The sequence below is a fragment of the Chiloscyllium plagiosum genome, unplaced genomic scaffold (genome assembly GCF_037043375.1).
Source record: "Chiloscyllium plagiosum isolate Xiang-an unplaced genomic scaffold, Cpla_swu_hap1 HiC_scaffold_43, whole genome shotgun sequence".
In the NCBI taxonomy this organism is placed as follows: Eukaryota; Metazoa; Chordata; class Chondrichthyes; order Orectolobiformes; family Hemiscylliidae; genus Chiloscyllium; species Chiloscyllium plagiosum.
The window spans coordinates 20,867,472-20,893,588 of record NW_028270181.1 but is presented as its reverse complement, the minus strand read 5'-3'; the positions used below and the strand labels follow the sequence as shown (position 1 = coordinate 20,893,588).

The 26,117-nt window shown below is 42.3% G+C and overlaps 1 protein-coding gene across 2 annotated transcripts in view; it reads right to left on the bottom strand.

The window, feature by feature from the left end:
• Window positions 1-3,169: 3,169 nt before the first annotated feature.
• vstm4a (V-set and transmembrane domain containing 4a) overlaps window positions 3,170-26,117 on the bottom strand; it is a 66,364-nt gene continuing 43,416 nt past the window's right edge. Inside the window, exons 8-9 of one of the 2 annotated variants that reach the window (XM_043678832.2) lie at window positions 21,343-21,407; window positions 3,170-5,417 (exon numbers count right to left, since the gene is read on the bottom strand). In XM_043678832.2, the coding sequence (XP_043534767.1) occupies window positions 5,268-5,417; window positions 21,343-21,407 (215 nt within the window). In that variant the 3' untranslated portion in view covers window positions 3,170-5,267. Of the gene's footprint in view, window positions 5,418-15,754; window positions 16,867-21,342; window positions 21,408-26,117 lie in introns of those variants that run through there. The other variant, XM_043678833.2, reaches the window with a different exon arrangement.

Sequence of the window (26,117 nt, the reverse complement as noted above, 5' to 3'; positions counted from 1 at the left end):
GGGTCACTACTACTGTACCATCATAGCCCTTGTTTTGTTGTTTGTATTTTTTTCTCTAATCTACCTGATCAATGGTGTGGTTACACAGCTCTGGAACAGATGGGACTTGAACCCAGGCCTCCTGGCTCAGAGGAAGGGATACCACCATGACACCACAAGAGCCCTTGTTTTGCTTTATGCACTTAGCATGGGAAGTGGAGACAGGTGTAATCTATTCAGATCTTGGAGACTCCTCAGCCTTTGAATAAGATCTTGCACCTCAACATCACGCTCCCACACTGCCACCTTATCCCTTAACGTCCAGCAATCTATCAATCCGATTTCTAAATCTGTTCACTGAGCATCAGCAGCGCTCTGGGATAGAGCTCTGCAAAGGTCCACAATTGTCTGAGTGGAGATGCTGCTCCTCATCTCAGTCCAGAACTACCAACTTCTTCACTAGCAATCATGACGCCTCAGTCTAGTCTCTCCAGGCAAAAGAAACAGCCTCCCTGCATTTACCCTTTCAAATACCTCAGAATTTAAATGTTTCATTGAGATCACCTCTCATTTTAGGGAGCCTAGAACCAAGGGTCATAGTTGAAAGACACAGGGTAAATTGTTTTGCTGGGTCCACTGTTTATCATCATTTATATAAATGGTTTGTATGTGAATCTAGGATGAATAGTTAGTAAGGTTGCAGATGACACCAAAATTGGAGATGTAGTGGACAGCGAAGAAGGTTCTGTCAAACTACAACAGGACTTTGATCAGCTGGGCCAAGGAGTGGCAGATTAAGTTTTAGATAAATGTGAGGTGTTGCATTTTGGTAAGGCAAATCAGGACAGGACTTATACTGTTAATAGTAGGGTCCTGGGGAGTGTTGCCAAAGAGACCTTGGGGTACAGGCTCATAGTTCCTCGAAAGTGAGTCGCAGGTAGATAGGATAATGAAGAAAGAATTGGTACACTTGCCTTTATTGGTCAGTGCATTGAGTATAGGAGTTGGGAGGTCGTGTTGTGCCTGTACAGGACATTGGTTAGGCCACTGTTGGAGTGTTGCATGCAATCCTCGTCTCCCTGCTATAGGATGGATATTGGGAAATTTGAAATGATTCAAAAAAGATTTACAAGGATATTGCCAGGGTTGGAGGGTGACACTATACGGAGAGACTGAATAAGCTGGGGCTGTTTTCCCTGGAGCATCAGAGGCAGAGGGGTGACCTTATAGAGGTTCATAAAATTATGAGGGGCATGGATAGGATAAATTGACAAAGTCTTTTTCCTGGGGTGGGGGAGTCCAGAACTAGAGAGCATAGGTTTAGGGTGAGAGGGGAAAGATTTAAAAGTGGTAATGTTTTCATGCAGGGGGTGGTGTGTGTGTGTGTATGTGGAATGAGCTGCCAGAGGAAGTGGTGGAGGCTGGCACAATTACAATATTTAAGAGGCATCTGGATGGGTATATGAATAGGAAAGGTTTAGAGGGTTTTGGACCAAATGCTGGCAAACAGGATTCGATTAGTTTAAGATATCTGGTCGACTGAGTTGGATTGAGGGGTCTGTTTCCATGCTGTACATCTCTATGACTCTATGAAGAGAACTTTCTTTACTCAGAGTCATGAGCCATGAAATTTTCTGCCTCAGGAAACAGCTGAGGTTAAAGCATTGTACAATTTCAAGGCAATCAAAATGCGTGGGGAAAGTGGGAACAGAGTACTGAGTAATATAATACTGAATGATGGAGCAACTCGAAGGGCCAAATGGCCTAATCCTGCTCCTATTTTCTACTTCTATGTCTTATGTCTGAAACGTCAGAACATACAGGCTGATTCTGCTCAACCTCATTCCCCACACCCCACCCACTTTCACAGAACAACAGAACACTTGTGGTGCAGTGGTAGTTTCCCTACCTCTGGGCAAGAATGCCCAGTCTCGCCTGCTCCAGGGATGCGTCACAACACATCTGAACAAATTAATTGAAAATATCCATCATGCAGCATGGCCTGGCAAGATGACAACAGACAGGAGACAATCCCAGGTATCCTACAAGTGTCCGTTCCCTGAAGACCCTGAGATTCACTCTCCCACGTGGGCACGCAGAAGATTGCTGTCAGACTCTGGGGTGCCTTGAGTGGCTTTAGGAACCCACAGTGTGAACAACAGAACCCTTGTAGTCGGGGTCATAGTGTCAGAACATGGAAACAGGCCCTTCAACCCAACTTGTCCTTGCCATCCAATTAATCTAACCCCATTTGTCTGCATTTCATCCATATCCCTCCGTACCTATCACATCCAAGTACATATCCAAATGTTTCTTAAATCACAAAATTGTACTTACCTTCACTACCTCTGGCAGCCTGTTCCAGACACGCATCACCCTCGGTGTAGACAAAAGTGCCCTCCTGCACCTTTTTACATCTCTCCCCTCTCACCTTAAACCTATGACCTCTAGTTTTAGACTCCGCTACCGTGGGGAAAAAGGCTATCTACCTTTTTTATGATTCTCATGATTTCATAGTTAAAAACCACACAACACCAAGTTAGCGTTCAACAGGTTTATTTGGAAGCTTCCAAGTAAACCTGTTGGACTATAACCTGGTGTTGAATGTTTTTTTAATTTTTTACACCCCAGTCCAACAGCGGCACCTCCAAATCATGATTTTGTAGACCCCTATAATGTCATCCCTCAATCTCCTATGCTGCAGGGAAAAAAGCTCCGGCCTATCCAGTCTTTCCTTATAACTTGAATCTTCCAGTCCAGGTAACATCCTAGTAAATCTTTTCTGCACTCTTTCTAGTTTAAATATCCTCTTTGTGTTTGGGCGACCAAAACTGCATGCAAAAATGTGGCCTTACTAACATCTTATACAGCTGCAACATTTCAACTCCTTTACTCAATGGTCTGATCGATGAAAACAAGCATGCTGAAGGCCTTCAAATGCATGCTATTTATTTGTGAGCCCTTGTGCTACTGCAGAAAGTTCATCTAGAACTTGCTGATACTCAGGGCAGAAACCAAACAGAAATCTCCAGATCCTCATTTGCAAATGAGACATCAGGTACTGAAGGAACCTGGTATTGCAACTGGATCATTCCATTGGATGTTTTGGGTTCTCTGTCATGTTATTATTTCTCCAAAAATACAGAAAATGTGTCTTTAAATCCTGCAAGTGAGGTACATTGCAAAAACACAAAGTCACTTCATTTTATTATTCAACATGATTGCAAATCCTGGCATTACATCAGAAATCAACTTCTAATTTTTATTCTCATAGCTAGCATTTCATTATGAAACTTTACACAGGGACATCTCACACATGCATAATTCAAGTAATCTGCTCGGTATTTGAATTTCCTAATACACTAAAGATACAACTGCTGACATTATTAAACCAGATAAGGTTATGGGCTTGAGCAATTTCCAGGCTGCTCCATGAATGAAGCATGGGAGGATTTCTCCAGAATGGTGCTTTATTAAAAATGTTATTTTAATGGACAACTTCTGTCCATTTTACATGAGGTTCTTTCTTTATCTATCCAGGTTGCTACCTGCAGTCAAGAAGGCAAGATCAATGACCACTAAGAGGCACTAAAGACTGCCCCACTTGGCTCCTTTCTATGTATTTCTCACTGAGAAGGCAGAGGAAAGGAGCAGGACACAACCTGAACCCACGTCAATTCTTGCTCAGTAGCAATGGTAGTTAGCACAACACATGTACATGTATACAGAGTACCTACAGACCATGACTACTGTTAGGTGAGGCTCACTTTCCACACACTCTCACAAACATTCTCAGCAGCACAATTAAGGCCTCTCTCTCTTTCTCTCTCTCTCACACAATATAACCATGGACAGGCCCATGGCGCAACCATAACAGCCACTGTGGATGTAACAGCAAGTCAGAGGCTACTGCAGAGAGTAACACCTCCTGACTCTCTGAAGCCTGTCCACCATCTATAGTGGCACAAGTCAGGAGTGTGATGGAATACTCCCCACTTGCCTGGATGGGGACAACTCCAGCAACACTCAAGAAGCTCCACACCATCTCGGACAAAGCAGCCGCTTGTTTGGCATCACATCCACCACCTTCAACATTCGCCAACAGTCCCAAGAGCATTTCACCACCGACTTTGCACCAACTTGCAACCCTTTACCTCTGGTTCTTAGAATGTGGGAAAACCACCAGCTGTGTGGTTCCTTCAAACCACACACTGTCCTTTATCGCTGTTCCTTCACTGCCACATTCAAAATCCAACAGCTCCTGTCTAACCATGGCATAGTGGTAATGTGACTCAAATCTCACCAAGGCAGCTGGTGAAATTTAAAATTGGCCAATCTGGAATTAAGGCAAGTTGCAGAAATGGTAACTGTGTCAACCTGTATCAATTGTTGTAAAATGTAACATCCTTTAAGGAAGGAAATCTGCTGTCCTTATTGGCCTGGCCTACACGTGACTCCAGAACCATGTGGGTGAATCCTAATTGCCCTCTGAGCTGGCCTAGCAGGTCACTCAGCTCAAGGGCAATGAAAGATGGGTGACAAAATGTTGGTTTTATCAGTGATGCCCATATCTGTGAGAAGAAAGACAGTCTTTTTCCATTTATTCATTCAACTCACCATCCCCTTCCCCTCACTTAATGTATATATTGTTTCTAAGATAGTAAAACATCACAAGAACATTTATCAAAAAAATCTTAACATTTGATATATTCACTTACACACACACTAGCATGCACTCAAATTTGCTTGCCTACTCCTTCACTCACTTGTTAACACAGAAAATAATTACTTCCCAAAAAAAGATAATTAATTCAAGCCTTAGTCTAAGTTTCCACCCATTAAATTATTTTACACTCTTACAAATGCACATGCATCCTTCTTCTCCCCCTTTAGTCTTTCAGTGACTCAGGAAGAGGAGGTGTCCTAGGCCTCAGGCTTCATCTTTCCCCGTTTTGATCCTAGTGCAATGAAACGATAGAAGGTGCAGTTTGACAGCGCAGGTCCAAAATCTGCGTATTCCTCCTCGACGTGGGGGCAGTGACTGAGAAACTGGCCCAATGTGCTCAACTTGTGCACATGGTTTGGCGGATCAAGTTCCTGTCGATTGATAGAGTGGGGATAAGATAGCCCAGCTCCCTGTAGTCTCAGGCTGCCTGTGCCATACAGGTTTATATACAAGAAAGGCATCCAGCAACCAGGTCTCAAGTCTCGTTGAAGTCACAAATAAGCTTGATTGTTCATTAAACATTGTTCGGTCGCGTGTTTCCTGCAGCTCTTCCAGCTGGAGCTCATTGATCCTGGTTTTCTGAGAAAAGGATTTTGGCGTAGACTGTAGTGGGACCCTGGGAGTTTGCTGTCGTTGGGTTGCTTGGGGCACTTGGTTGTGTTGGCACCAATTCCAACTCGGCATATGTCAGACTGTCTTCCACAATTCGTGGCTGAGGCAAGAGAAAAACAAACACACTCAAATAATTTTTTTCTGATTTTTAAAAAAGCCTACAGCATAGGTATAAAGATAATTGAAGAAAGAATCAAAGGGAGGAATGAAGAGAAACTTCCAGCAAACTGTTATGATCTGGAACGCACTGTCTGAAAAGAAAAGAGAACGTGACAGAAGCAGGAACATTCAAAAGGAATCTGCCTTCGTATTTATCATGAATAATCCAGGTAGGATCTTTAACATTAATAGTAGTGGCATAGAGTATTGATGAAGCAAGTTATGCTAAACATTTCTAATTTGCTGTATGGCCTCAGCTGGGATAGTGTGATTGATTCTGGTCACAACACTGAGAAGGATCACAGAATTACAGAATCCCTACCATGCAGATAGAGGCCATTTGAGTCTACGCCAACCCTCTGAAGAGCATTCTACCAGATTCCATCCCCAAATTTCCCATGGCCAATCCACCTAACCTGCACAAACCTAGAGGCTACGGGGCAATTTAGCATGGTCAATGTTAACCTGCACAAACCTAGACACTATGGGGCAATTTAGCATGGCCAACTCACCCAGCCTGCACAAACCTAGACACTATGGGGCAATTTAGCATGGCCAACTCACCCAACCTGCACAAACCTAGACACTATGGGGCAATTTAGCATGGCCGATCCACCTAACCTGCACACCTTAGGACTGTGGGAGGAGACTGGAGCAAAGCCAGACAGAGACTAGGGAAGAACATTACATTTTTTACATTACATTACAGTGTGGAAACAGGCCCTTCAGCCCAACAAGTCCACACCGACCCGCCGAAGCGTAACCCACCCATACCCTTACATTTACCCCTTACCTAACACTATGGACAATTTAGCATGGCCAATTCACCTAACCTGCACATCTTTGGACTGTGGGAGGAAACCGGAGCACCCGGAGGAAACACGCAGACACAGGGAGAACGTGCAAACTCCACACAGTCAGTCACCTGAGGCGGGAATTGAACCCGGGTCTCTGGCGCTGTGAGGCAGCAGTGCTAACCACTGTGCCACCGTGCCACTCAAAGAGTGTCAAAATGTTGCAGAGAATGCAAAGGAGAATGCTAGAGGGATGGGGAACTTCTGCTTTGAGGAGGGAACACAGAAACTGAGCTTGTTCTCCTTTCACCAGACAAGGTTAAGAGGCCATTTTTATACAGATGTTCAAAATTAAGAAGACTTTTGTTTGTGTAGAAAGGGAAGATGTTTTTATTGGAAGGAGGGTCAGAATTGAGAGGATATAGAATGAGGGCAATTGACTGTGGAAGCACAATGGTGAGAAGAATTATTTGAAATTGCTGATCATGGGGATGCTGTCTGAATGGGCGATGGAAGGAAATTCAACAACAACTTTCAAAGGGAACCTGGAGAGCTAGTTCATGGAAATGGGCCATTCAGCCCATCCAGTCCACAACAAATTCTTTACCACCCAGAGGACTGTTAAGGCTCTCATTAAGTATATTCAAGAATGAGATAGAGGGACTTTTAATCAGTGAGGGAATCAAGGGTGGTGGGGAAAAGGCAGAAACGTGGAGATGAGGATTATCAGATCAGCCATGAATGGTGGAGCACTCAATGGGCTGAATGGCCTACTTCTGCCACTACATCTTGAAGTCTTAATTAGTTTGGACACTCTCCAAAGCATCAACAGAAGCATAATAAGCCAAATAGCCCCCTCCTGCATTGGAAGTATCTAGCAAGTGATAACTAATGGGGAAACACCAGCACCCCATTCTTAGGATCCAGTATTTGGAAGTGGATTTCTCTGGAGAACCCTCGAGACTCTATGTCAAGTGAATCTTCTCCGATTGCTTTTTTTTGGATGCTGTTGCACAACAAATTAACTAAAATAAGTCCATCTCGGAGGCACATGCACCAGGAAGATCCGGGCTTTAATCTTTGGTGACATCGTGTTTGCTGATCTCAGCCAGACCTTGGTACACAAATCACAATTTGGATTATGAATGCCTGGGATACAGAGGGCAACCATCAACCAGATTTCCTGCTCCCCAGACACTACACAGTGACTTTTAATGGAATTGCATGGGATAGATTTTGACTTGAAGATACTGGACACCAAACAATACACCTTGGAAGGCAATGGCCTAGTGTTATTATCGGTAGACTATTAGTTTGGAGGCCTAGGTTCAAATCCTACCACAGCCAATGATGGGATTTAAATTGAATAAAAACCTGAAATTAAAAGTCTCATGATGAACATGAATCCATTGTCAGAAAAAACCCATCTAGTTCACTAATCTCCTTTAGTGAAGGAAACTGCCATACTTACCTGGTCTGGCCTACATGTGACTCCAGATCCACAGCAATGTGGTTGACTCTTAGCTGCCCTCGAGGTAACAGTGCTGGCTTAGCCAGTAACATCCTCACCCCATAAATGAATTAAAAAACAATAGGGATACCAATACATTTACAGCACTGCACAAATTCAAAGTCATGGCTCAATAGTGGGACATCATATGACACAATTATTCATTTTCAAGGTGCCCGCTCTGATGGATTCAGAGGTAAAGAAGGTAAAGAAGTCACCATCCAACAAGAGTAAAAAGAGATGGGAATAAAATCATACACTTAGGACCAAAAGAATTCTATTTCCATATCGTCATGAATGTACTAAAATGTGTTAAAACACTTCACAATATTATCCTAAACAGAATGACTCCGAGCCACATATGGATCAAATAACCAAAAACTTGGCAAGAGTTAAGTTTCAAGCAGTGTCTTTAAAGAGGAAAGTACAGTTACAGTAATATTGAAAGTAACCTTCAATCAGTGTGTACTGGATTCTGAGCCTCCAGGAAAGCCTTGTGACAGATTTGTGTGTGTGGGTGTCTTTGGTAAAATGATAAGTGTCCTGTGAAACATGGAGTTCAATTATACTAATCTGAGCCAGGGCCACAGGGTGGCCATTATAATTAACACTGAAAATCACAGCGGGTCAGACACCATCCGTTGCGGGGGGTGGGGGGGGGGGGGGGGGGGGGGGGTGGGGGGTGGGGGGAAGAGAGAGAGAGAAAACTAAAGTTCTGATGAAGAGTCATCTTGACTCAAAATGTTATCTTGCTCTCTCCATGGATGTTGTCTGACATGGATGTGATCTCCAGCATTTGTTGTTTTCAGTGCAGATTCCAGCATCTGCAGTAATTTGCTCCTATAATTAGTACTGAAGCTATGGAGGGGTGAAACTGCCCCTGCTGACTGCTGTCCCCTGTGTGCATGTAGCGAGGGAGACAAACTGGAAGAAGGAGACACCTTTGATAACATATTACGTTCAATTCTGGTCGCCAGATTACAGGAAGAACATGGAGGCTTTGGAGAGGGTGCAGAAGAGGTTTACCAGGATGCTGCCTGGATTAGAGGGTATGAGCTATAAGGAGAGGCTAGAAAATCTCAGGTCATTTTCTCTGGAGCAGCAGAGGCTGGGAGAGACTTGATAGAAAATCAATAAAGTTAGGAGTGGCATAGATAGAGTTGGCAGTCAGAATCTTTTTCCCCCAGAGTTCAAATGTCTAATACTAGGGGGCATGCATTTAAGGTAAGAGGGGAAAGTTCAAAGGAGGTGGGAGGAGCAAGTTAACTTTACACAGAGTCTGGAACACACTGCCAGGGTGATGGTGAAGGAAGATAAAATAGGAGTGTTTAAGGGACTTTTAGATAAGCACATGAATATGCAAGGAATGGAGGGATATGGACCAAGGGCAGGCAGAAGGGATTAGTTTAATTTGGCGCCATGCTCAGCACAACACTGTGGGCCGAAGGGCCTGTTCCTGTGCTGTGTTGGTCTATGTCCAACATGACTGAATTTGGATAGGCTAACAGTGATGTGGAGAGACAAGGGTTATTCAGAATGGAGACTCAATGTTCATTTTTAGAAAATGATTCTTTCTTTTGAGGATCAATTCCATGGATGTACGGAAAATCAAAGAATATCTTGGTGTGATGGCTTGTAAAAGGAGGAAGAATGAAAGGGCAGAGGTTTGAGGTTTTCAAAACCACGAGTAGGCCGGATAGAAGAGATAGGGAGAAGTTGTTCCCACCTGTAAAAGGAACAAGAACCATAGGGATTTCAAGTGATGTGCAAATGAAGCAAAGATGATGTGTGAAAAGAAAACATATTCACTCAGTAAGTAGTTCGGGTATGGAATGCACTGCCCAAAAATGTGGTGGAGACAGCGTCAATTGAGGCACTCAAGATTCTATTGGATGGCTACTTGGATAGAAATAGTGTGCAAGTATATGGAGAGAAAGATCAGCACGGGGCAATGACGCTTATTTGAAGAGATGGCACAACCGAATGGTCTCCTTTTGCATTGTAATTGACCACAGCACACAAAGTATGGGCGCTGGGAAACTAACTACAATGACGGAGTGTCTGGAGTCTTTAGAGACATCTGGTTCTAGCCAAAATTCTTTTCAGGATGGATTCAAAAACGACAGAGGTTCTAAGCTTAGTATGACACGATAGAACAGAAGCACGCCCTTCAGCCTGGTTGTTCAGCTACCCGTAAATCCTTGCACTACACCATTGACAGATGATAAGGTTGGGACGGTCTCCTGATTAACCACAACCCCATGTTGTAGCAGCAAGACAACAGCCTCCCTGTTTTGTAGACTATATGCAGGTTCTTGCCAGTGGTTGTGTTCCATGGCATATGTCACTATGAGGAACTAGCAGAAGAAAATGATGATATTGCTGCTTCTGTTCCAGCCTCTTCTTAAATGCATCTCACCTCACTGAATAAAGGGGTTTCTTCTGAATTCCTTATTCTATCTTATATTTACAGCTGCTACTTTTGGAGTCTCCCATGACTATCCCATTGAATCCTTACATAGTTATGAAGAACATGGGTCAGCTCACATTCTTTATTCTACAGAAAAAAAAGTCAACTCCTGTCCTGTCCATCCAGAGGAATATGTCCCCTAATGTCCAAATGATCCATTTATAAATGAGGCTTTAAGGAGAGCGCAAATCCAAAACTCCAGATGAAGTTTGATTCATTCAAATAGATGATAACTTCCGGATGTACCGCAGTGTTTAAAGCTTTCTAGTATGATGCCCACCTACAATTTGGGATGCTGTCACTTGAATACTCTCCCAGAAATGCTAGGGGCTGTCAACAGTGGGATCCCACCTTATGCACCAATATTCTGAAATACTTGCAAATGTTACAATGGGGGCTGTCGACAAACAACAATTGAGATTACATCTGGGAAGAATGCTTATCAAATGAATTTTTCTTTGAACTCACCTAACAAACACGTCCTTAGCTCAGCTCAGACAAGCCTAATCACAGGTTGCAAAGATCCAAAGGGGATTAGGGTAATTACAGTTTTGGGAGACTTGCCTCTTGGTGAGAGATGAACAGACTTTGTCAGAAGCTCCACCGCCCCCCACTACAGTTCAAAAGACAAACTATGAATGCAGGAGTAAGTGATCCAGGACTGAAGTAAAGCAAGTGGGACTGAAATAAAACAAAGATAGAAAGCTTATTCGAAATGCTAGAATCAAAATACAGCGCAGAGTCCAGAAGGTTGGTGTTGTGATGCAGTGGGTAATGTCCCTGCCTCTCAGCCAAAGGTTCTGAGTTCACATCTCACTCCAGGATGTGCTCATAGCAAAGGTGGACAGGTTTGTAAATCCTTCCAACATGCACCATTGGCAGGCAGAAGAGATTCCTGGTCATCTATGGGATGGAAGGAAATTGCAGCCTCAATCATCAGCATTATCCATAGCTCCAAACAATTATCCATTTGTTATCACAGCTTAGAATCCTTGGGATGTTGGGGGAGGCAGGGGTGGGGAAGGGGGGGGGCGTGGGGGCACATGGTATTGGTTCAGTTCATAGATATAAAAGCAGAGAGCTTGGTCTTAGTGGATCTGCCTATGGTGGAGATTGTGGCTGTGTGTCAGACCTGCCTTCTCGCAGAGAACTGGAGAAGTCCAGGGGAATGGAGAGAGAGGAACAGAAAGCTCTTCCCAATCTGACTGGCAGTCCTGTAGTCCCACATACACAAAACAGCCATTGGACTTCAAGGAAGTCCAGAGATCCTGGATGGGCACAGCTGGGACACCCCATGTAAAATGGAGCCACGGAATCCCTACAGTGTGGAAGCAGACCATTCAGCCAATCGAGATCATACTGACCCTCTGAAGAGCATCCCACCCAGATCTACCCCATCCCTATAACCCTGCATTTCCTCTGCCTAAACCACCTAGCCTGCACATCTTTGGAGTGTGGGAGGAAACCAGCACTTCCAATGGAAACCCACACAGACACAGGGAGACTGTGTGGAGTTTGCACAGTGGCCTGAGGATGAAATCAAACCCAGGTCCCTGGTGCTATGAGACAGCAGTGCTAACCACTGAGCCACCGTGCTGACAGGAGTGGAGGATGAGTTCTGGAGGCTGGGGAGATGGGCATATAGAGGGTTGGATGGTGTCATATACAAGACCCCTCCAAAAAAAGGAGATAGCCTCTTTGTGCCCAACCACAGTGAGAGTACTGAAAGCTGTCTGGTTGTTCATCATGGTGTCACCTTGGCAATGGCAGAATGAGGTTTTTGTGAGGCCGTGAATTCTTCCACCAAACAGACACCTTGGGCTGATGTGAAATTCTGCCTAACACTGTATCAAACCCCACCCCCACCCCACCCCGCCCAGCCCCACTCCAACCCACCTCCACTCCACCCTTCATCATGGGTAGGATGGCAAGGAGGTGGAGGTGGCTGCTTGTCTTATTTAACAGGCCCTTTCCAACCAATATGGACTTCAAATACCCTGGCAGGGATCCCCAGAGTATAGAGAGACTCACCCCAAGGACTTTGTACTTTTAGTTAAGTTAATTCACAAAACAAAACTGAATGTTGTTCATAGTAAATACGGCAGTCTACTTGAAAAGGACACAGGGTACAATCATCCATCAATATTCCAATAGTGTCTATTAATAGTGAAACTGCAATTTGTACTTGGACCACGGCAGAGAGTTAATCAGCAAATGCAACGTTAGCAATACATTTCAAAAAGTTTAGAATACAATAGCAGGAACACACTGCTGAGGTTGTTTAAGGTTCTGGTCAGACCGCATTTGGGATATTGTGAGCAGTTTCAGGCTCTGCATCGATGGAAGGATGTGCTGTCCTGAAGGAGGGGTCCAGAGGAGATATACAAGAATGATCCTGGGGATGAAGGGCTTGTTGTATGAGGAGTGGCTGAGGATTCTGGATCTAGACTCAATGGAGTTTAGAAGGACAAGGGAGGATTTCATTGAAACTTACAAAATATTGAGAGACCTGGATAGAGTGGATGTAGAGGTGTTTCCACCAGTAGGAGAGGCTACGATCGGAAGGAACAGCCTCAGAATAAAGGGACATCCCTTTAGTATCGTGATAAGGAGTCATTTCTTCATCTAAAAGGTGGTGTACCTGTGGAACTCATTGTGGGGGACTATTCGTTGAGTGGCTTTAAGGCATAGATAGATAGGCTCTTGATTAGTAAGGGGATCATAAGTTAGAGGGAGAAGGTATGAGAATGGGGTTGAGAAACATATCAGCCAAGATTGAATGCAGGACAGAGACAAAAAAATTGCAGACGTTAGAATCCAAAGCAGGCAGGGAGGAGGCTGGAAGAACACAGCAAGTCAGGCAGGATCAGGAGGTGGAGAAGTCGACGTTTTGGGTGTAACCCTTCTTCAGGGCTGAGGGTGGGGATAGGGGGAGCTGCAGATAAATGGGGTGGCGGCGCCAGGGTAGTGAAGTGGAGAAAGGTGAGACAGGTAGACGGTACGACTTGGTTGGTCAATGGGAGGAATGAATCCCATTGGTAGGGAGGAGGAGTGGAAGGGAGGGGGAGGGGTTAGGAAGGGAGTCAGGTGATGGGGAGGGAGGTTATTTGAAATTGGAGAACTCAATGTTGAGTCCTCCAGGCTGCCCTGGTGGAAGATGAGGAGTTGTTCATCCAATTTGCGGTTTGGTTCGTTGTGGCAGTGGAAGAGGCCAAGAATGGTCATGTTGGAAGGAGCAGACTTGATGAGCTGAATGGCCTAATTCTGCTCCTATATCTTATGGTCCAAGTACAAATTGCAGTTTCACTATTAATAGACACTATTGGAATATTGATGGATGATTGTACCCTGCGGTCCTCAATGGAGACACGCTGCCAATACAGTCTGCTGGAAGAATCCATTGGCTCTCAGTAATATTGGAGAGTAGATTACATTGTCTGCAATACAATCAGCTTCTGTGTTGAAATAAAGACTCTTGTATCATTGCCAATTCCAAACAATTCCTTTTCAGAACTTCAAACCTCCTTCATAGGGTAGGATAAAAGGTTGGCACAACATCGAGGGCCGAAGGGCCTGTACTGTCCTATGTTCTATTTTCTACATTCATCTCTGTATTAACTTCCTTCAACACTCTCCCTTCTCCCAACTCCCTACAACTTACGCAAATTCAAAACTGTAAACAAATTGCTGGAGAAATCCAGCAGGTCTGGCAGGATTTGTGGAGGGAGAAACAGTGTTAATGTTTCAAGTCCAATAGAACTATTCTTCAAAACTGTTCAGGCAAGGACTCATATTGAACTCAAAACTTCAATTCTGTTTCTGAGCAGATGCTGCCAGTTTTATGGGAACTCTAGATTGCCAGTGTCTGCATACTTTGCTTTTATTGAGGATTTAAAAGCACAAGTTTAGAACCACTTAAAATCGCTTAGCATCTCTCTCTCTCTCTCTCTCTATTTTAAACGTCTGTGGCATTTGGCAAACTTCATTATTAATATACATGCCCTTTTTTTCAAGTCCCTCTGTGGCCTCTACCCTCATTACCGCTGTCACTTCCTCCCACTCTATAACTTTCCAAGCCCTCTGTGCTCCTCCAACTCAGACCTCCTGCACATTTGGTCATCTATCCAAATACCTGGTTTGATGTCCAATTTTAGTCATTACCCCACTGTGTAGAGTTGGAGGATATTTTGCAAATCTTTAAAAAGTGTTACTTAAATGTGGGTGGATCTTGTTGTGGGGAGGGAGAGGGGGAGTGAGGGAGGGGGAGGGCAAGGGAGGGACAACCATCTCAACATCCTATCTCAGCAGAGGTTCCCAAAAGCACATCAAGTGGCAGCTTTGCGGAATTATTTAACCATCAGTTTTTTTGAATAAATACAATCTTGGCTTCACAAGTTAAATGCAATAATTGAAAAACTATGCGAGGAAAGTATGATTTGGAAGCTTTTTGATCCTTACTCCTCCTCAAAGTGGCTGAAAATAATAAGAAAATTCTGTGACGTGCCACAAACTCTCGAAAAACAAAACAAAATCCAGCTGATGCTAGAAGTCCCAGACAAAAAACAGAAAGCATTAGCAACACTCAGCAGGCCCAGCAGCATCTGGACGGACAGGCATAGTGAATATTTGAAGCCATACAGTTTAAAGTAGAGTCATATTTGACTTGAAATTTTAACTTTGTGTTTCCAATGTTTGTTTTTACTCCACACCTTCTCGGGATGTTAATTTTTCCAAACTTAGTTCTACATCTTTGTATTTTAGACAGTTTTCCTTCAGGAAGTTTGTTGATTGCACCCAGACATGATTCTTCCTCCATTGATACGACTGACTAGAGGTCCAATTTTTAAAACAAAATTAATTACCCTCTTTAGAGATGTTATTACATGCCTCTGGGCCAAGCAGGACTTGTACCTGCATCTCTCAGGTCATGGAGTAGCTCAGGGGTTAGCACTGCTGCCTGACAGCACTAGGCACCAGGGTTCAGTTCCATCCTTGGTGACTGTGTGGAGTTTGCACATTCTCCCAGTGTCTGTGTGGGCTTCCCCTTGGGTGCTTTAGTTTCCTCTTAACGATGTGCAGGCTATGTAGATTAGCTAGGGGAAATTCAGGGTTACTGGAATGGTAGGGAGGGGTGGATCTGGGTGGGATGCTCTTTGGAGGGTCGGTGTGGACTCGATGGGCCAAATAGCCTGCTTCCATATTGTAGGGGTTCTACGAGGGGTAGGGACACTGCCGCAAGAGCCCTTAGAGGTGCAATTTTAAAAGAAAAAGCAAACTCAATCCAGCTGTTGAGAAGTTATATATTCAACCAACACTAGATCATCGATCTGTAAACTAACTCTTTATACATAATGTTGCCTTCTAACCCTTAATATCATTGGTTCATAAAAACCTCAATTTCAAAAAATTACAATTGATTAATTCATTACTTGCCATTTAGAAATAGGCTAGTATTCAGTCCGTGATCTCACATTTTGTGGGCCCAGTACTATAACCCAGTTCTGTTTTCAAATGATCTTAAGGCATCAGTTGAACTTTAATTGACTTTAATTGCTGAGGTTCCTGTTGCAAAAGAATACATTATTTCTGATCCTCACTCCCATACTTAATAACTGATCTCGCATGCAGCTTGAAGTCATCTCAATAATTTGCACAGAAGTCAGAATTCTGGAATAGGCTATTTTCCCTGGAGCATCGAAAGGCTGAGGGGTGACCTTAAAGGAGTTTATAAAATCATGAGGGGCATGGATAGGATGAATAGTCAAGGTCTTCTCCCCCAGAGTAGTGGAGTCCAAAACTAGGGGGCATTAATGTAAAATGAGCGGGAAAAGATTTAAATGGGACCTAAGGGACAACTTTTTCACACAGAGGGTGGTTCTGCCAGAGGAAGTGGTGGAGTCTGGTACAATTTCAACATTTAAAACGCATCTGGATGCGTATATGATCAGGAAGGCCTTAGAAGGATGTTGGCCAACTGGTGGCAAATGGGACTAGATTTATTCAGGATATCTGATCGGCATGGATGAATTGGATTGAAGCGTCTGTTCTGAAAAGTGTGGTGCTGGAAAAGCACCGCTGGTCAGGTAACGTCCAAGGAGTCAACATTTCGAGGACAAACTCTTCATCAGGAATGCTTTTCCAGTGCCACATTTTTCGACTCTGATCTCCAGCATCTGCGGTCCTCACTTTCTCTCCCCTGAAGTGTCTGTTTCCATGCTATACATCTCTGTGACTCTACAGCTGTAAACAGAGTGTACATCCATTGTCACCCGATCTGGGAAAGTTTAGATGTGGCCAAGGATCATTTAGTGCCAAAGCAGAAGTTATGAGTGACATGTCTCATGATGGGGAGCTCCTTCAATGCAAAATGTTCACATCGACCTCCATTAAGAGTACAGATTGTGTACTGTTCTGGGAGCCACCTTATAGGAAGGATATTAAAACATTGGAGACAGTACACAAGTGGTTTACAAGAATGGTTCCAATGATGAAGAATTTCAGGGATGAGGATAGATTGAAGAAGTTGGGACTGTTCTCCTTGAAGACTATGAGGTGGTTAGTTGGAGTTTTTCAAAATCTTGAGCAGCTGGATAGAGTAGATAGGGAGAAACTGTCCCTGCAGATAAAAGGAAAAAAGAACAGGGCACTGATCTAAGATGAGTGAAATAGTGTTTGATGTTGGTCTCAATCATTCAAAACATTTCTTCTCTTTGGAAGACAAGTGTTAATAAATATATTATTTTGTAGTCAGCCACTGGATATTAGGCTTAGAAAATTCATATAGAACAACCATGGAGCTAATAATACACTGCAGTTCAAAAGAAAAATCTAAGAACTTTGGCTTACTTTGATCCTTGCTGCATCCAAATATAAGCCAACACAAGAATTCTAACGCAATTACAACATGGACTTGGTGCTGATAGGTGATACTGTTGACTGTACCACTTCCATGAATCACATTGAAGGGACTGACACCCTAATATTGGATTTCTGCTCCCTCTTCCCCACACACCATAAAACACAGGTGCCATGGTAATAAAAGGAATGGAAGTGTGAGGTGATGGAAAAGCACAGCAGGTCAGACAGCATTTGAGGAACAGGAGAATCAATATTTCAGGCATAAGCCTTTCATCAGGAATGAGCTCAGGCATAAGCCCTTCAAGAAGCATCGATTCACCTGCTCCTCAGATTCTGCCTGACTGGCCGTCCTTTTTTCTAGTGCCACACTCTTCGACTCTGATCTGCAGCATCTGCAGTCCTCACTTTCTCCTAATAGAAAAAATGGTGAGATGTATGATATTGATTGGTTATTAAAAATTGATTGCTACAATTAGTCAATAACTCCTTTATTCTTGCATCATAAGATTACCAAAAAGGTGAACTAAATGACTTTAGGAATAATTAAATGACGAAAAGAAAGCCCATACAATTTTCAATGATGCACAAAGTTAGCTCAGTCAAAACAAAGGATAAATTTTGTCCTTTTTCTTACTTTGATCTTGGGATGCAGTCACCTCTGGCATTGCCCATCCCCAATAGTCTTTGATATGTCAACATACAATTACCGCCTACAGCAGTCATTTCAAAGTCTGAATCTTTCTGAATCGCATCTGACTTCCATTTTGCCATATTACTTTCACTAGGAGATCTGTTGTGAAAATGCTATTGGCCTTCTTGAAGTCAGATCTACAAGCATTTAGGCAAAATTCCTCCAGCATCAACTCTGAAATGGACATTTCATTGTGATTCTGGATTAGTGGTGCTGGACAGCATCCGAGGAGCAGTAAAATCGACGTTTCGGGCAAAAGCCCTTCATCAGGAAGGCTTTTGTCTGAACTGCTGTGCTTTTCCAGCACCACTAATCCAGAATTTGGTTTCCAGCGTCTGCAGTCATTGTTTTTACCCATTCCATTGTAATGGCTGAGAAGTATCTCTCCAGCCTGTTTTAACAATTCTCAAATGCTTCACAGTCCAAGGGAAGATATAGAAAACACTTCAAAATATCCTCTAAGTGCAGTTCCATTGACATTAATGACTGGGAGGAGCTTGTTACCAGTCATTTAAAATGGTGACGACCTGTCCAGCAAGCTGCATCACACTGAGGTCCATCAGCACAGAAAGAATGATACGGGAGTGAGTAACCATATCCCACTACCTTGCGAATGCGCTGTGTTATGGACCGGACCATACCCCCCCAAAATATACTGAGAGTGAGACTGAGGGGGCAAGAACATGACTAAAAGACAGTGAGAGCGATTAAGAGATGGTGAAAGAGTGATTAAGATACAATGAGAGTACAAGAGAGTGACTAAGACAGCAAGAGTGTGAGAGAGCAATTAACAGACATTGAGAGTACGAGAGAGTGATTAAGATTATGAGAGCAAAAGAGTGAAAAGGCATTAATCTACAGGGAGAGAGTGATTATGAGACAGTGAGAGTACAAGACAGTGATTAAGAGACAGTGAGAGAGGAGACAGCAATTAAAAGACAGGGAGAGTTGCAAGAGAGTGATTAAGGGACAGTGAGAGTGTGAGTGCATGATTAAAAGACAGAGTATAAGCGTGATTAAGAGACAGCGAGAGAGCAATTAAAAGATGGTGAGAGTTGCGAGAGAGTGATTAAGAGACAGTGAGAATGTAAGAGTGTGAGAGAGCGAAACAGCCGGGAGAGATTCACTGCCTCCCAAACATGCTAATACCCCAGCAATAACTGCTGAAAGCCAAACCTAAAATCCCTGGTTCTATGGGTGGGAGCTTGATCACACCCATTCAGGCTGCTTCTAATGTTCCAAATGTTAAAAAAAAACACTCAAGACCTCACGAATTGTTTATCTTGTCATACACTGTTCAGTGCTTGTCCCCCAATCTCTCTCTAAAAGAAACCAGGACAAAATCCACCTTGTAAAACCATTGTGTTCTCATCCTGTTTCATGTATCTGAAGATTTGCTGGTCAAGAACTGGCTTGTTCAGTCACAGGAAGACATTGGCAGAAACATGTGACTAGCTATCATCCTCAGATGATATCTGAATATTGCAGAGATTTCCATGGACCTGCTTTTTTAAAAAATAAAGAGTTTTATTTTTAAATTAACCTGTTTGGACAGGTTCTGATGCACAGGTGGGACTTGGACATGGCTGTCCTGGCCCAGAGAGTGCAACACACAACATAATATTGTGATCTGCTTTCTCTGCATACTGCTATTTGTGATTGTCAGCATAGTTGCAGTATAACATTTCAAAGCTTGTTGGCATAGGGTAAATTCTAACAACAAGTAGTATACTGGAGCAATAGCAATGTTGTGCCAGCAAATTACTAGGTGGAAGACATTTAACTAAAGCCTTTGCTTAACTCTTGGTGGGGAAATGAATGCAAACCTATCTGTAATTCCCTGGTTAATTAGTGTAATCCTTTATGGATAAGAGCCAGCAATCGCCACATGTATGGTTTTGCTGCAATGTCATCACCATTTTCTGAATCAATCACCCTCTCACAATCTGCATTGTAATCAAATGCACACGTGACCCAATAACTTCAAAATGAAACACTAAGGGGAAAACAAAAATCGATTTACAAACAAAAGTTAATTTAAAAGAACCTGCACAAAATTTTAGAGACGTAATAAAAGAACTTCATTAAACACAATAGCCAGCAAGTGGATTAAGGCAATAATGTAATATCAAAACCACAATTGTAACACTTCAGCCATCTTGTGTTGATGTGATCAGAGTTAAATATTTTTCCTCACCAGCCTCCATAAATGTGTATGTGTTAAATCCTGTTCTCTCATTTAATTACTGTTTATTTTATTCTCATTCCATCACACTAGGTATTTGTAAAAAAAAAAAAATGGGTCTTTACTGACGCTCTTAAAATAGTCCCAGTAAACCCAACTCATGCAAATTTTAGCACATCAAGTTATGAAATCACATTCTCCTGGTGTTTTATTGAATTATCATAAAATTGCATTGTGTTCCATTGTAGATTATCTATTTATTCTTTATTTTGTTATGAGTGGATATGAAAAATAATGCAGTGTTCTGAAAAATGGGTCACCCTACATGTTGGGTTGATGTGAGGTTTTCATACATTTTTATGATGGTCTGATAGTAACTGTAATTCAATAAAGCCAAAGAGCACTAAATAAATAATTGGATCTTAGAAAGCAATAACGACACAATAAAATTAGCAAGGCTATGATGAGTAAATTGCATGTGAAGTGATGGAAACCCAGATACTGTAAGCGCTCATTGTCAGAGCATTACAAGCAAGCAATCTAAATATATAAATAAATACTGCAGGGAGTGGCAGATATTGATATAAAATGCAGACACTAAATAAAATGCAAACAAAAAGAGAGCAGAACGCAATACAAGTTACTGATGAGCTTGCTAATACTGGCGGGCATTTTCCTGGAGATTACATCACAACTTCCTGTTTCCAACTGCCCCATCCAAACACACAGTCTCCCCCCACAATATCTCCAATAATCATAAAAATTAGCGGAAAGTCTCCAAAGAAAATTGCCCTCGGAAATTCCCCTTGCAGCCCTGTTCAAGAGATCAAATCTAAATGGTCCAGGGAAGTCTTATCTGATCCTATGGGCCACTGTGTTAGAAGCAGACTGAAAATTAGCAATAATATTTGGTTTAAAAGATTTGCAGAATTTAAACAAGCTTCTCTGCACAGCGGTTCCCCTCACATAGCAACATTTTTAAAAATGCTAGACTCCGTCAACTGAATAAGTATTATCGATATGTAGCTTTAATTTTAAAAATTGTGTCAGTTTTCCAAGATAACATTTTCATTCACAGAAGCTTAAAGCCAAAGGATTTGAGTTAATAAGGCACCCTTGTCAAATTAGCAATGCAGCATTTCAGCGAGGACTAAAGGATTTTGGTCTACTGAATAGGGGATTCATAAGGAATACAGAGTGCAAATCAGCCTGATTATTGTAGACAGAACTATTTTCACGAGAGGGGATTTGAATTTGGAATCAGCCTGTTTATTTTAATTATTTTGGGGAACGTATTAGAAATGTACAACTGCTAAGATATAGCTATAAGTACAAATATATATCCAGGATATACTTACCAGAATGGATTTTGCATCCTGCTTCTTCAAAAACTTTTTCTTATTTGAGGTGTTTCTTGTTGGGCCTGAAATACAGGACAGAAGCATATGTTGTTCAGGTAACCAAAGAAATGCACATCTGGATTTTCCCACCAAGCGATAACGGATGTAAAAAACACAATGAGCCTTTCCATTTCAAGGCACACAACTCTCCATCTCATAACAGCAACGTGCTGCAAAAGTTGCAAATCTGAAATGAAAACAAAAGTGCTGGAGAAACTCGGCAGGTCTGGCAGCATCTGCGGAGAGAGAAATAGAATTAACGCTTCGAGTGCGATACAACTCCGCTTCAGAATTCTTGGATTGACGGGTTTTAAATTCCTTTTAATAAGTCAGCCTCACACTATCCTCCATCATTTAGCTCTTATGTAGGAGTTATTCAATCTGGGCGGAACATGTTGCAAATGTAAATTACACAGCACAGAGCTATAATGATAGCAAAGGGGTGAACCAAAATACAGAAAGGAAGTGAAATGGATAAGTGTAAAAAGAAAGGGAAGAGGATTTTTGCTTAAATTCAGAAAGATTATAACTCCAAACTTGCCACATGCAGTACATGAAGTCCACACTATCATGTACATGCCATCATTATTATATACACACTGAAAACATTACATTGTTTAGGCAGAGTAAATATACTGGCAATATTCCTGTGGTTCAGCTTAATCAAGGAAAGTCCACACTCTGAGGAAAGGTCTTGCAGTCAGTACACATTGTGGGACTTGAAACACATAAGTGGTTGAGAGTCTGCGGTCACATTCCATGTTGATCTGTAAGGACCTTTGCGATGGTCTTGCTGCATGGGTCAACATTTGGATGTTGTACATGTTAGAAATCTACTTTAATTATTTTTCATATCAGACTGGTTTTCCCCGAATGTAACTGCATAAATTGGTAAAAGCAGTTTCTACCCTATGCCTGAAAACGTTGGATCAAGGGCAAACCAATTTCTAACCTTAGAATGTTTCGCAATGGATTGAGAAATGTTACATTGTTGCTGAAGGATACAGGAAGTACCCATGAAATGCAATTAATCACTTAGAGGATGTGTTAAGAATTTATCATTGCTATTCCCCTCAGCAAAAAAATCTTCATTAATGGATTCAGAGGAAACTAATCAAAACCTTGCAGAACCGGGTATCAGAATGGTTAGGATACATGGATAATCACTGGGCTCACTTTTGGATCACAGAGTGCCTCACTTGGGATTTCTATCCCATTCTTTGTTCAAAGGTTCCCGATTAGAGCTGCATAATCATTGAATTATTTTGGATAAATCATGTGGACATGAGAAAATTAATTTGATCGGCAGTCAACAAAGTAAAAACATCCAACGCTCACTTGCTCATTGTTCGCAAGCACTGCCGGGGTGTTACTGAGTCTAGAGACTTTTAACCCACACTAACTTACTCTCACACAAGCTACCATAAATTGTGTCGGATGTCACATTAGTGACGGTGTTGTTGTGTGAAGCAGCTGGAAGAATGCAGAACAGGTAGATCAAGGAGTCAATCAGCAAGTGAGGTTGACTTGTACCAGTGGCACCATTTTGGAGTCACACACTCCAACTGACACCCTGTCAAACATATATATCTGAACACGTGAAAGATTGCCACCTCATTTCCAACTGTCTGTTTAAAGAAATCATCAGTTGCTACCTGTTCCCGGAGAGTATTCAAGCTTTCCCCCCCAAGTATTCTTCTCTTACGTGACAGACAAAAGACAGGGAATTAACTCAGAATTTACTTAAACAAGCCCTTCTTTATTTTAACTCTAAGTGTAATACTCAACATAAAATGTACATTCGTTGCAACATTTACTTAGAGTACAGCATTGAAACAGACCCTTTGTCCATGCCGACCAGATATCCCAACCTAATCTAGTCCCTAGTCCCATTTGCCAGCACTTGGCCCATATTCCTCTCAACCTTTCCTATTCATATACCCATTTTATACTTCATCTAATGGAGCCCATTTACCACCCTCTGAGAAAAAGAACAGGAAAAGTCATCACCACAGGAAGTGACATCACCAATCCAAGGAAACCTAAACACATAAATAGAAAGCAGGTCACTAACACCAGTGCTTCACCAGAGGCTCACTGATGATGTTATCTAGTATGGTAACGAAATGTCTGAAAACAAACCTTCCAGCTCAGTGAGCAAATTTACATCCAGAACTTCATCTAATTTAACTTCAACTCACTCCATTTAACTTCACTTTACCTTACTTGAACTTAACCCACATTTAATCCTAACTCTAAATTTAACTCTGTAAGGTTGGCTTGAAACAATACCATGGAGGAGAAAATGAGGACTGCAGATGCTGCAGAGCAGAGCTGATAATGTGTTGCTGGAAAAGCGCAGCAGGTCAGGCAGCATCCAAGGAGCAGGAGAATCGATGTTTCGGGCATGAGCCCTTCTTCGGGCTCATGCCCAAAACGTCGATTCTCCTGCTCCTTGGATACTGCCTGACCTGCTGCACTTGAAACAATACCATCCCAATTTGAGTGAAGTGGCCAATCTTTGCTCATAATGTAGATCTTGCCTCATACTTCTTTGTCTTCTTTCACTTCAGGGCACGTGCTTCTCAAATGTTAGTCTTGCAGGCTCACTCCTGAAAAATCCTTTATTCTGTTAACTTCTATCACTAAATGTGTTCATTTCCAGAAACTTCTCTGGCACTCCGCCAATGAATTAACCAAAACCGTTTGATTCTAGCCATTGGCGTTTACTGGTAAACAACTCCCAAGGTTAAACAGTCACATTCCGTACACAGTAATTATGGTGACAATCTGTCTAGTCAACCACCATGACACTTGCCTTATTTGGTCAAGACAAAAAACTGCAGGCCACTATATGTTCTGGCTGCAGTTTTAACTGAGGTCAGAGCTTAAACCGGCTTGACCAAAATTTCCAGCATGCTGGACTGTAGGTCTTAATGTCTCGTAGCCATTTCTGCTGCTGGCCACCTGACCGATAAAGTGGCAAATGGGGGAGCTTCCATCATTCACAATCGTAGCATCACCTTCCATACACATACTTCCTTTATTCAACATCCCGCCCCCCAGCAACCCCCACTACCCCCTCTCTACCATCCTCCTACCCCAATGAGCCGTCCCCTCCAATCTTTGATGTAACCAATCCCACCTCCATCCTTGCTTTGACACTGCCTCTAGTTCCAGCAATGGCCAGTGTTTCCTGTGGGACTGCTGCATTGACAGAGCTACCAGCCAATTTATACAGTCACATGTCCTTTCCAGTGCACTGGGCTATGAGCAGGGTAGTTGGTGCTTAATTCCTACAGATTATGCTGTGACCTTCAAACAAATAGTGATGGTTTCTATAGTTCTTTGCAGTTGCTAATGTCGAAAAGCAGGAGCTACAATAAAACACATGGGACATCAATACATTGTCAGATCTTAATTTACTGATCATCTACAGGGATATTACAATGGGCTTCAACAGCATCTTGTATTTACAAACCTAGGAATGTGTCTGATAGACATCTTATCCATACTAGAGAAACTATGTTAACATAATGAGAACAACTTGGAACATTTCTGGTTATCTGCACAGAGGCGATTTCTTTATGGTAGTAAAAGACTAAAATGATTGTGAGCAATGCAAATCACGTAAGGTAAGTAAATAAAATGCTGGCCATCAGCTTGGTCCATTAATTAGATTTTCACTAATTCATTAATAGCAGTGTCAGAGGGAGGGTTAGGCATCTGCCAGCAATTACAAGCAGTCTCCATCAATCAATTCTTCAGCAGTCAAATGGCCTTTATGTACTTGTGTTGATTGATATCCTAAGTAGGCCTTTATTACTGTTAACTGTGTAAGCGGGAATAGCAGGAATGCTGGAAGGGGCAGTGCTTACATCTCTTTTCCCAGAATACAGCTTAATTGGCAGGCTGGGAACAGACAGCTCAAACTGTACAGTTCTTTGAGAAACAGTTGACGACACAAGGTCAGGGGAGGAGAGAGCAGGCTTCATTCATTCAGCCAACATCAGATATCAGTTGCACAAACAATACAGTCCGTTTAATTATAAAGAGTCTCTGCTACTCTTAACAATTCAAACTGACAAGGCAGTGAGTGTTTTGTTCCAAAGCAATGGAACAAAAAATGTGAAAAACCTTTAAGCATGATGGAATTACAGTATTGGACTGGACTTGCACAGTCACATGAAGCTGCAGAAAATACAGGGTCATTGTGTCCTTGGATCTCTCAACTTAGTTGAAGGGAAAGGCTTTGGGAGGGGTTGGAGGATAGATTTAAAAAACCAACTCGAGTAATGGTGTGAAACTCCAGCCCAGTAAACCAGGATAAAATATGTATAAAATGAGAAAAAGCTGGTTTAAAACAAAAATAAACAAAATGTGAAGACTGCCATGGTCATTTTCACAGAGGTTACAAATGTCCATTGTTATTTGTAAAAACCCAACATTCTACCATTTGTCACAATGGTACAGTCCGTTTCAAATTAGCAATGGGGCCAAGTTTTGTTGGTACAGATCTCAAATTCAGAAACACCATAACTTTCAGAAAAGTAGCTAAGCATCTGCTGAAATGTACTGCAGCATTAGATGGCCAAAGCACTCAGTTTGTCCCACAAATATTTCAACAGATATACCCAGGCACAGGGCAAACTTGACAGTTTTATCAATATTTGAATACAATCTTCTATCTCCCAATATCAGACTTCCCCAACACTACGGAAGAGTTATGATAT